General features: G+C 47.7%; 1 protein-coding gene across 6 annotated transcripts in view; it reads right to left on the reverse strand.

Annotated features, from left to right (window-relative positions):
- The window catches only part of NOC2L (NOC2 like nucleolar associated transcriptional repressor), a 56,209-nt gene that overhangs the window by 33,231 nt on the left and 10,406 nt on the right, over nt 1-12,572 (reverse strand). For all 6 annotated transcript variants that reach the window (XR_012765666.1, XR_012765665.1, XR_012765667.1 and 3 more), the window contains exons 10-12: nt 12,129-12,317; nt 9,681-9,820; nt 3,890-4,001 (exon numbers count right to left, since the gene is read on the reverse strand). Coding sequence is in view for 2 of the 6 variants with exons in the window: in XM_075437123.1 (XP_075293238.1) it covers nt 3,890-4,001; nt 9,681-9,820; nt 12,129-12,317 (441 nt within the window). In the remaining 4 variants the exon portion in view is untranslated. The remainder of the gene's footprint in view (nt 1-3,889; nt 4,002-9,680; nt 9,821-12,128; nt 12,318-12,572) is intronic.

Below are 12,572 nucleotides of genomic sequence, written 5' to 3' on the forward strand. Positions count from 1 at the left end.
TCCAGGGATGGAGACTCCACAACCTTCCCGGGCAACTTGTGCCAGTGCCCAGTGATCCTCCCAGTAAAAAGTGTTTCCTGATGTTCAGACAGAGCCCCCGTGTTTCAGTTTGAACTAGACACATCACTCCAGCTGTGGTCTCACTAGTGCTCAGCACAGGGGAACGGCCACAGTCCAACTGCTGGCAGAGTTCTAACGCAGCCCAGCATGCCGTTAGCCTTCTTCACTGCAAGGGCACATCACCGGCTTTGGTCAGCCTGCTGTCTATGACCTTTTCTGCAATCTGTTTTCCAGTCAGCCCGCCCCCAGGATGTTATTATGGGGTTACTCTTCCCAAGGTGCAGGATGTTGTATTTCTCTGTTGAGCTACATGAGCTTTCTGCCTGCCCATTTCTCCATTCTGCCGAGGCCCCTCTGAATTGCAGGACACTTCTCTGGTGTATCAGCTCAGCCCAGCTTCATATCATCTGCAAGCTTCCTGATGGTGGTGCCCACTCCGCCCCATCATTCAAACCACTACTGAATATGATAACCAGCATCAGCCCCAGTATCAACCCCTGGTGTACATCACTAGTGGCTAGCCTCCAGTTAGATTTCATGCCACTGATCACAGCATGAGCCTGGAAGTTCAGCCAGCTGTCAGTCCACCTCACAGTCTGCAATTCCCCAGCTTGTCTGTGAGGAATTATGGGAGATGGCATCCAAAACCTTGACTAAGAGAATATAAACAACATCCACTGCTCTCCCCTCATCCACCCAGCTGATCACCTCATTGTAGAAGTCGATTAGATTGGTCAGGCATGATTTCACTCAAACAACCCCTGATACCTGCAGGGCTGTGATGCAGAATTCAAGAGCTTCAATACAACGGTGGAGGAAGGAGAACGAGGACAAGGAAAGACATATCTTCAGTTGGCACAGTGGTTCAGCTTAGTCTGCCTAAAGTTCCAGATTTTCCTCTCTGCATAATGGAGGCAAAGAGCTCATGTCTTGTAGAAAGCTAATTTCAGATCTGTGCTTAAATATACGATAGTGTCCAGCATTAAAAATTCTCCAACTACAATCTTGCAACCACCGATTTTCCCCGACACAATCCACTGCCCACCCCCATATATGTTGTACTCCAAGCCTCCGGGCAACTTTCTCCAAAGCTGCATGTCCAAAACAAGACTCAAGCCATTTAAGTGTCAAAGTGAAAAACTCACAGCTTCCTAAGGATATCAGTGCTAACCTCCTCTCCCATCCCTCCAATCCCTCCACAGGGGAAGCAAATTTTAAATTGGCATGCGAAGTCTGCCTGTGGGGAGATTTCCACCTTGTTTATCTATACCTGCCTTCCAGCAGATGAGCCACCAATTTTCCTGCTGCAGAAACTAGTGCCTGTCACACAATAATTGAAGTGATAAGAAAAATAAAAAAGCCTGGGATCTCACAGGCCCTTCAAGGGGAGTAACAACACAAAAACAAAAGCCTGCCTGCTTTACACTCTTTCCCCAGCCACCTCCTCCTATGTAAGATGTAATTTTAGCAAGCTGCTTCTTTTGCTCCATCCTGGAAAGCACAATCAGAGAGGACACAGTGCTGGATGGCCATGCTGGGGAGCATGAGCCCTTGTCAAGCTGCATCAAGCAGCCAGCTCTCATTTCTACTGGCAGGGGCTTGTGGAATTCCTGCGCCTACGGGAGTTGCACAGCCCTTCAATCTGCCGTCTCTTGAAAGCACGGCAGCAACAGGGCTGATACAAGAGGTAGCAAGGGCTGGGTTTCCTTGATAGAGAGGAGGGAAGAGAAACACGAGTTACACAGTCACTTCTTACACAAGAAGCTTCATGGAATCTACACTAAGACCACGCAAGGCCCTCTCCAAAACGTGCACAAAACATAGGGTCAAACAATCCACGGCCATTCTTTTACCGCACTTGGATTCCACTGCAACAGTGACAGAGCAGCCTTTCCTTCTTCCTACCAAAGCGAGCATACTTGATGCTGGAAGGGCTTCATTCTGCTCTGCCAACTCCAGTCATACCTCTCAAGTCTACTCCTGCAGAACCCTCAATCTCATGATGGCTTGGATTATGGGCTTAAAATGGATTTTGTTTCATGACATGGGGTGGCATGGGACTAATGTCTAAGTCACTGCTGAATTTGTGAGCTGGCAGAAACAGGCTCATAATTAAAGCACTAGGCTGGGCACTGGAAGGCAGATTCTCCTCCCAGCATCACCACAGCCACCTCGGGACTTCAGGTTGGTCGCTTCCCCTCTGTGTGCTACAGCTTCCTACCATCTCATCCACACAGCTAGAATACATCTCCTGCCTGAAGACAGCTTGTGGAGACACACTAAGGGTTGTAAGCATGTTCAGATACCTCTGCAACAGAGAGGAAGAGGGGGTTGGGAAGAGATGGAAGTGCAAAGTGCCCTGAATGCTCTTGGGAACTCCACAGAATATTTGAGGGATCCCTTGCAGGAGATAGGCAGGAAGATGGGAAAGGCTGACAGCTGCAGGGAGATTTGGGAGTTTAACATCATGCCAGTCACCGTGGGTTTTAGAAGTTAAAGCAAAATAATTGTTAAAGTAATGTGAAAGGGTATGCAAGCAAGACACATGCACACATTTACCCTACCCCCATCTCTGCCTTGTCACCAGCACCTGGACAAGCTAAGCTGAGTAGTCCCTCACAAACAAACACAGCAGGATCGGATGTGGTCAGGGGCGTGCGGAAGCTGGGAGGAAGCGCAGCGTGCAGCGTGGGAACATCTGGCTAGGGCCCGACACACAGATTACAGCCGAGGTGTTGGGGCCAGAATGCAAAGGGGGGGGGGAGGCCCCAAGGGGAAAAAGGCTTTATCTCTCAAAGCACTAAAAAGTAAAAAGAAGAGAAACAATCCTCGCCCCGAGCTCCACTACCCCTGAGTGGAGATGCCTCTATCACTAGATCTGGTTGGCAGAAATTCAAATATGCATGAACAAGAGGAAGGAAGCAGGCAAATGGCAAAGCCACACAGGCCAGGGTGCGGCGGAGGCAGCGGGAGAGCAGGAGGAGATTTATAAACATCGCTGCCTTCCACAGCCTCAGAGGATGTGGTTTGCAAACGACGTTTACAACAACACGAAACCAAAAGAGTCTTGGCTTCAACAGAACTTGATTAAGAATGAGCCCGGCTGACTCAGGTCATTTATTACAGAAGTCTCTCTTCCTCCCTCCTCCCCTTCAGTGTCCAATCTCACGCTGACCTCCTGGGGCTTCTGCGTTCCTCACCCTGCCTCGCTCACGCTTCTTCACTGAAGTCTGGCTGTACCACTTCTGTACTACCTTCTCACAGCAGCAAGGCTAGAGACCTATGTGGAGAGATGTCAGGTGTCCGACACGTGGGAAAGCTGGATGGTCTCCTAGCACCAGTATTTCACCAAACATACTGCATTTGGCCAGGCTGTGTTCACGGAAATCTTCTTCCTCAATAAATTCTTAATTCTTGACGGGCTTTTTTCTTCCATTTCCCTTTGTCTGCAATTAGGAGAAAGTCCTCCTTTTGCAAAGATATGAACACATCAGCAGGATCAAGTAACAACGGCTCGGGGAGTTACTGCAACCAGTTGAGCCTCTGAATCTCTTCTTTGGCAAACTCTTTACCTACTCCAGCTGCATTAGCTAAACCATCTAGGAACGTATTTTTGCACCCAGCTGATCTCAGATACTCTCTGCTCACAGGCCAATAAAAGTTTAATCCTATTTTCTAACCAAACAATATATTGTCTGATGCTGTTTGCCAGGGATTTTAGGGAGTGGGCAAATCAGGCAATCTTGGGAGCTGTTGGTGGGATAGTGAGTGAGTGTGCTCATTAGGTAGTAGGCATCAGCTGTTCCTAGGTCAGCAGGAACCAACTAACCTCCAGGATAAATGGCAACACTGGGATGAAGGTCCTGGTGTTCTCAGACAACAGCGTAAGTGCACGGATGCAGTGCATGCGCAGAGGGTAGAAACGAGCCGTTGGTACCAGCCTAGAGAGGAGAAAAGAACAAAGGGTATTAGGCAAAGTTTATACACAAACTGCACCCACAGCCTTCAGCAACATTTGTGAGCCTTTCCTACTCTACAGAAGAAAGACAGCTTTAGTATTGCACAGCAAACCGTTTGAGCTGCTGAAGCTATCACACAGTTGGAAATAAAATTCAGACACATTGAAGCCATAACACCAACACCACAGATTCCTGCAACCAAAGCACTAGGTTTCCAGCTTCTGTTGGGAGAAAGTGCTACAAGACCAGAGCTTTGCAGACAAAGTTTATCACCGTTGCTCTTGAGTTATGCTCAACACTCTTGGTTCTCATGTTCCCAGTACACGTAGGTATGCAAGAAAGTGGCAGGAATCCACAGTAAAATGCCCATCTAAAGCAGCAAGTTTGACCAAGAAAAGGGCTCCCACAGCATACCAGAGGGACTACAAGGAGGAAGATGTTTCCCATTTCAGGCTACGTACCCTCTGTGTACCCACAGAGCTCGTGCTGTCTCCTGAAGAGTGACCGTCTTAGCGGAGAACATTGCCAAGGCAGGAGCTGGACTAGCAGTGACCAGCATATCAGACAGGACAGAGCAGGAATGAGAGTGACCTCTTGCAGCCAAATCTGTTCAGCCCTCTCCACCCCAGAGGAGCACCTGAGCTATTCCCATCTCCTTCAGAGAGGCAACGTGTACATTTGAACAGCCAGTAACCAGCATGGAGGGGAAGAGGCTGGACTTTCTTTGATCCACACTTCAAACCATTGCACACTCAGTTATTAAGCAAGAATCACAGACAACTCCCTTTGTAAGGCTGGGACTGAGAAGGATCAGCTCTCCCAACACTGTGTAACCCAGCAGCAGAGGGGAGAATGCAGACCTATCCCTAAAATACGACAGACCTCATCACTGTACCACTCTAGAAACCTCTCACACTCAATGACCTGTACCTGAAAACATGGATGCCTCCAGCATTAACACAGATTTTTTTTCTTTCTTTCCTTTTTTAAAAAAAAACAAACACAGCTCCCAGACAACAAGCTCAAGTCTGATAAATGAAGCCCTCCCCTCCCCGAAGAGCTTGCTGAGCAATCCAGGAGAGAAAAAAACATGCTTGACCACACACCATAAATAACCCGCATCTCTCCCCCCCCAAATAGTGAAATAATTATCATTGGATCCATTACAGAAATAAATCTACTTTGCACCCCTGATCTGGCACCACTGGAGATGACGAAAGCCATTCTCAGGAATTAATTGATCGAGGAATAAACCTGTTAAGTGTATAGATTTACTGTAAACCAAGACCATTAATTTCAGAGTGTGCAGCGATGCAACAATCTGCTCAACTCCCCGATGGCTGGATGCACAGGGAATACAAAACAGCTGGGTCCCAGCTCTGCTGAGGAAGGCCCAACAGCATAGACACTCCAGGGCGCAGCTGGGGGGTTCAAACTGACTCACATTTCATCTCAGCTGAGAATGCTCTCTAATGCCTTCCCATCCCCATCTCTTGGAACGCCTGCTGTACTTCTCCCGTTCAGCCAGGGCACGGGCTATGGTGTAGATAACAACCTAAAGGCTCCTCAATGTTTATTTTTACTCACTACAGCTCCTTCTGTGCTCCTGGGTGACCACTATCTTCCTCTGGCTAGAGGGCAGAGAAAACTTCTTTCAATATCGGCCTCCACTCCACCAGGACATGTCACAAAGAAGCTGCTCAGGGACACCAAGGCTGTGCTTGCTTCTCCATGGAGGAGGCTGTACCTGCTTGCCTCCCCTATACGTGCTGAGAGGCTGGAAACCAAAACTTAATGGGCAACAAAATTGCTCATTTAACCATAAGCCAGGGAGAAACTTCATTTTTATAGTTTAGACTGGGAGCAAGGTAGAAATCCAAGCAGACCTGTTCAGATAAACACTTTGTGGAAGGAGGGGAAAAGGGGTAACACAGAAGCTTCTGCAACAACTCTGCTGCAAAAAAACAACCGTGAACTTGGACAACTGCAAGCACACAGATCAAAAGGAGGAACTTACAGACCATGGAGGCAGAGAAATGCACAGGCCAGAGAAAGGAAGGGGGAAATCATCTTCTCCGCATTCTGCTATCTCCACAATACCTACAACACTGCCCCACTGGCCAAACCAACTGCAACCTTCCAGCTGTTTGTGAGAGCAGTATCAGTCACTACTACATGGCAATTCCACAAGCAAACTCAATGAGGCTCTTCCCAGCATCACAAAAGTCAGACCCTGTCAGCTCCAGCACTGCTCTATTCAGTAAATCAGCTTCCCTGGACCACAACTTGAGCATAGGTAACTTCCGGACACAACCGAGGTCCATTTCTGAAATGTGTATTATTAAAAAATAGTTTCTATGCATTCTATACATAGCAAAGCAAGAAGAGGGAGCAAGAAAATGAGGGAGCTTATTTTCATTTTAGCAGGCTAGCCTCTTCTAGTAGTTATTTTATTTAATTGCTTTTCATATTCTGCCCTGGTCCCTGCCTAGAGCAAAAAGCCTGTGACGGACGGTGGTTTCTCCTCATTGCCCTCACACAGGAGCCGATCAGGTCCCACTGACGGATGGACAGACAGACAGACAGTCCCCTGCCCTTTCGCTGGAGCCAGGCGCCACCTCCCGGTACGAAGGCACTGGGGAAGGGGAGTGTCCTCCCAGCACTGCCACCCAGGAGCTGAGAGGAAGGAAGGTATCCCAGATGTCACACAGCACCCTTCCCCACCACCTGCTCACATACACGCACCTCTCAAAGCTGAGCAGCCCAGAGAAACAAAGAGAGGGGTCTGGCTCATTCACGCCATCTCCACAGGAAAGTCTGCTTGGTACAGTTGGATGCTGAGCAGCCCCCAAGCAGATGCAGACGCCTGCATGGGCCTTCCAGAAATGCAAAGTGGTAGATGAAGCTAAAAAACTCTCAACCTGCAGGCTAGATTATTTTATCCTCTCATCTCAAATAGAATCAACCCGAGTTCTTCCATCACACTCAGTTGCCACAGACGTATCTACACGAGGGGACGTGGCACAGAGACTGACTCTCGCCAGTCCCAGCCTGGACAGCACAGCCACCAGCACTGTGAAGAGGCTGCCTGCACCCAGCAAAGAACCACTATGATCCCAGGTATAGACTAAAGCCTGTGGAGCTACGTCATTCCCACATCTGCTAACCTACCTACCCCCTTTTCATATCCTGGGCACTGGCTTGGCTCAGCAAGGCAGCCAGGGTGGGATTTATTTCTATTTTCCCAACCCTAGAACCCATCTGTCAGGTTCCCAACCTTCGAAGCCTTGGCAGGCAGTAGCTGTACTTCATGCCAAGCAGCCCTGTCCATCACAGATGCTAACAAATTCTATTTGCTGCTCTTGCTGAGACTCACCCAGTTCACCTTTCCTTGGCCCTAAGTAGCCGATTTATCTGCCCAGACAGGTAGAAAAGTGCCTAGATTCATCTGCAGGACAACCAAAGCTCTACGACACCGGTGGGAAGCAGCCTGTGCGCATGGGGGATGGGAAGAGGGATGTATGCATACTCTAACGATCGTTTAAATCTGCTTATCTTCATCACCACTTGGGAGTTTTTCGAGACCAGGCGGGTGGTGTTTTAAAGCTGTGAATCTGGTTAACAGAGCTAACAGGATTTCGGAGATCACCAGAGATTCAGAAATTCCCTCAATGCTCATTATTAACAGTCACTGCAAAGTACAAAAATTTCATTTATAAACTGACGGGAAAAGAGAAAGAAATTCTCAGCAGAGACACACTAAAAACAACAAATGCGTCCTAGTTCTTCAAATCCTAACAAATATGCATAAAAAATTGCATCTTCTGAGGGAGCTGGGCTTGTTCAGCCTGGAGAAGAGAAGGCTGAGAGGGGACCTTAGAAATGCTTACAAATACCTGCAGGGTGGGTGTCAGGAGGATGGGGCCAAGCTCTTTTCAGTGGTGCCCAGCGACAGGACAAGGGGCAACGGGCACAAACTGAAGCAGAGGAAGCTCCAGCTGAACATGAGGAAGAACTTCTTCCCTCTGAGGGTGACGGAGCCCTGGCCCAGGCTGCCCAGGGAGGTTGTGGAGTCTCCTTCTCTGGAGATATTCAAGACCCGCCTGGACAAGGTCCTCTACAACCTACTGTAGGTGACCCTGCTTCGGCAGGAGGGTTGGACTAGATGACCCACAGAGGTCCCTTCCAGTCCCTACCATTCTGTGATTCTGTGTGATTCTGTATTTACAGAGCTAGAGATGAGGACTTGATTCTGTACGCCGGCACTGTTAGGTCCTGAGGCAAGTCACTCCATTTTTCCTGACCACTTCATACAACCAGGAGGATAATCTGTCCAGGCTATTCAGACTGCAACTTCTGCGGAGCAGAGAGCCATCAGCCACCATGCACACTCCCTCAAAACAGAGCCTTACTGCTGCAGCACTACTGCACAACGTACAATTACTGGCTGGTATTAGGAGTTCATCTCCCCTCGCTCTCCGATTGCACGCACGCTGACAACACTGGGATTCCATGATAACCACAGGGAGAAATTCCACTGTGGTTCAACTCCATTAATGGAACTAGCAGAGTTCAGCAAGCTTAAACGCACACCAGTGTACCTGGCCAATACTCTGGAAGTGAGAAAAAAATCCCCAAACAACCAAAAAACCCCAAACAATCCACAAATAAGAATAGCTTTCATACTCCCAAAGATACCTGAGCAGGCTTTCCTACTGGTGTGCATATTTTAAGAAAAATAATTTTTAAAAAATCTAAACACACTTAGATTCCAAAACCAAGTCCTCACCTTCTCCCTCATTTTTTCCAAATAGCTCAGCTCTGAGACAGTCAGAAACTGCTACACATGGCATGCTTGCACTTGGACAGTTCTCCATGGAAATATCCAGACAGCTATAACCTCTTGGAAAGAACGCATGCAAATACTACCTAGGGCTACAACTGCTCCAGACACGGCAAAGCATTCCGATGGATGTTCAAAAGTTAAGCTGCCGCACTTGGACTAGTTCTTTGTAGGAATGCTTGGGGATTACTCAGTTAATTTAAGCTTTCCTTCAGAAAAAGAGGACGCTATTTAGAATGTCTTCTTGGAGATACAGTTCTCCAGAAGCAGAGGTACCATGCTTTTTAGCACCAAAGTTAACTGCATTGCTTTGGGTCTCCCCAGCTCCCCACTAGATGATAGCAGAAAGTGTTTGCGTTGTTCAGAAGCGTGCCCAGACCACGCAAACCCTGCAAATATTCTAGAGCATAAAGGAAGAGGAATTCCACAATATTTTCTGTTCTGGCTGCTGGGCACCACCTGGGTACTTTTCAGATTAGCCCAGAAGTGGCTGCAGTTTGACAGTGGGTCACAGACCAATAAGGGTGCTCACGGAAGGACTTGAACTGGACATCAAATCAAGTAGAAGTCAAATTCCTCATACAGAGAATTTACCTGTGGTGTAGGTTATTCTTTCCTAGGCTTTCTCAGCACCTAAACATACAGGTACACACAACACATCTTCAGCTGGAATACTTCAATCAAAAGCAGCTCTCAGACAATTCCTTACAATGCAAGGTTAAATCCTAATCATGTGCCAGGAACGCCCCTTAGTAACTGCTCTGCCACATCAAGTAAGAGAAAGTAGTATAGCCACGAGAAGAAAAAATCTGACTTACTTTATACAGCCAATGATGACCTGCGTCAAAGGATAGATCAACGGCTCCATGACCTCACTGGGATAGATTGTGCTGAGAACCCGACACCAGAAATACAGGCAGTGGATATACTGCCAGTTATAAACTGACTGGAAGTTCTCCTGCAGAAAAGGGAAAAGCACAGGCACAAACTTGAAAATGTGGCATCTGAGCAGAGTTCACTCTGGTTTCTCTACAAGACTCATTCTACCCAGCATTCCCCAAGAGGACATTCTGTTCTGTTCAGAGAGGATGAACCAACATTCTAGCTGTCGCTTGGATGCTAGTGCCTGACCCACCATCCAGCAAGTTCCGATGCTGCGCTGGCAACGTTACGATTCGGTACCAGTTAGTGCCTCGAAAGAAAGAATGAACAACACACAGGCTGCTTTTCTTCACAAGTATGGCTCACTTGAGCAGGATGATTTAGTGACCCAGCTCACAGCAGCTGGGGGGATGTGTCCAAGCCTCAGGAAACCTTTAACTGTCCTTTCACCCACAGTCCCTGGGACAGTCCCTAGTCTCCCACAGGTAGGAAGGCTGGAAAGTAGTACCCCTCTCTGATACCCTTGTGAATTGCCTTCTGGCCCCTGCAGACCAGAGAGCAGGGGGGAAAAGAGTGTATAAAGCCACACTACAGATTCAAGCTAGCAAGAAATTAATCTGAATTCTTCTTGATTTCACCTCTCTGCACTCTAACTCCTTTGGTTGTTATATAGCAGCTTGTCCTTCCCACTTCAGGCTTCCCTCCCCTCAGCTGTATTAATTAAAAATCCCCTAACCACCACCCCACTAACTCTGAAAGGTAGTATCAGTGCTCATCTTAAAGATGTTCCTATAAAGGTTCACTGTCCAAGCAAGGACCAAATGGTCAATCCAGCACTCCTCCCTGCTTTTGGAAAAGACGCTACCCAGGACAGTTTCATTTTTTTCAACTGCAGGGTAACAACGACAGGCAGCAGAGCTGAGAACGAACTTTCAGCTCTTTCTCAGCCAGTCTTTAAGGCTACCAGCAAAAACAATGCCACGGGTCAGCAGTGTCCCTGACAGGCAACGACACACCGAACCAGCGTTTCAGGCTGGCTCACTAGTATGGGTAGGTGTGGGTCAAGTCTTGCACCAATTCAAGAGGGACAGTTTTCAACAATGTGCAGGCAAGCCCCTACTCTCTCCCTGCCACGTGCTTAATCAGCCCATAGTGCCAGATTAAATAAAAGCCCAAGAGAGCGCAGGACTCCCTTAAGTACACCCTTTCCAAACAATTTTGCAGGCCCATGTCTTCCCCAGAATTGCATCAAGAATTTGAGATTACACTTAAGATGCCTCAGCTCCAATTTGCGTTTGTTTCAGACAAACTTGCAAGGCCCAGGTCACCTCCTCTTTTGCACAGATGAAGCAAGATGTGCAAGCCCCAAAACAAGGACAGAAGTCCTCGATTGCAGCTACTGGACCAAACCTTTTAGCAGGGACTTAAGCCACAGCTGGGCACGGTAGAGCTCTCCCAGCTCTCACACTAGGCCACCGAGGTGTACCAAGAAGCTCTGTCCTCAGCTTCTCTTGCACAGAAGAGATAAGCAATCTGCTCTTGTAATCACCTTCCACTTCTACCCACTACTCAATTTAACTTTATTGGCTTATTACTTGGATTTGTATATTTTGGTTGTGCTGCTGTCATTTAAAGTTCCTACAATCCTCCCCCAGCTGTGAAATTAAGAGGATTGAGGTCTTGTCTGGGCCAGGACTGAGGGTGTAAGTAGCCAATGCAATCCAATTAGGGCATATGCAGCCCAGACTTCATTTATTCCCATGTCTGAAGAGCCAGGAGATTTAACTGGTCACCAATCCTACCACGTTTGCGAGCAGCTGAACAATTAATCTAGGAGACTGTTTTGCTAAACATGAATAAAGACAGGATTAGCAATCTGACTCAGATTTCTGAGGTCAGACTGGAGGTGGCTGAAATCAGGGCTGCTCCCACAAGGTCTGAGCTGCTTTGTTCAATTAAGTCCTTTAAATAGTATGGACTCCACTCGAAACATGCACACATCAGGGTGGTTCCTAATCTGCTTTACCTTGAGGTTTTGCAACAGAGGCTGCAAACAGCAGCTTCAGAGTGGAAAAAGAGTGACCAAGGCAGAAGATGGAAAACGAATCAAAAACTCTTGTAAACTAGGGAGAGAGAAATGACTCCCGCTATGCAGCTGTCTCTTCTCTCCTTCCTTGCTGAAATTCCAAACACAGGCAGCTACAAGGTGATCTCTGAAGCTCCCAGCCCCTGGCAAAAAACTCCTTGTCACATTATGAAACAGGTCAGACAAGTACTGACACTTTAGAGACATCACCAAAAGCCTCAAGTGGCTGCCGTAATTATCCCCTCTCCACACATTCCCCACAGGAGGGTAAACTCCCTCCACACTGACGGGTACCTACCTTCTTCTTTATCGTCATTGCACTGCGCAAGTGAATGGCAAGCTGACGGATATAGATGAAGGCATGCTGGTAAGAGATGTGTGTGTCCACGGCATACATCTCTGCCAGTGTGCGCTGCATGAAGTTGATCATGGGCAGGACATTGGGAGAGGTGAATCTGGAATTCTTCACAAACGCAATGTACATTTGCTGCGCAGGAAAGAAGATACAACAACATCAAAAATAAAAAACATTATTTCACTAACCTTTTCTGCCCATGTATGTCCAAACCAGGGGTAAAGCGTTCCTTTTATAGGTCAATTCAAAGGAATATGCAAAAATAATAATCCAGCCTGCTCCTTCTTCAGGGGAGATGGGAAAGATTCACAATCTTTTTGCACTTACACATTGTTTAGCTCAGAGCATGGAGATGCCCCTGCAATTGCTTCTTCTCTGCAAGAAGAG

Source organism: Opisthocomus hoazin, chromosome 16 (assembly GCF_030867145.1).
Source record: "Opisthocomus hoazin isolate bOpiHoa1 chromosome 16, bOpiHoa1.hap1, whole genome shotgun sequence".
Classification (NCBI taxonomy): Eukaryota; Metazoa; Chordata; class Aves; order Opisthocomiformes; family Opisthocomidae; genus Opisthocomus; species Opisthocomus hoazin.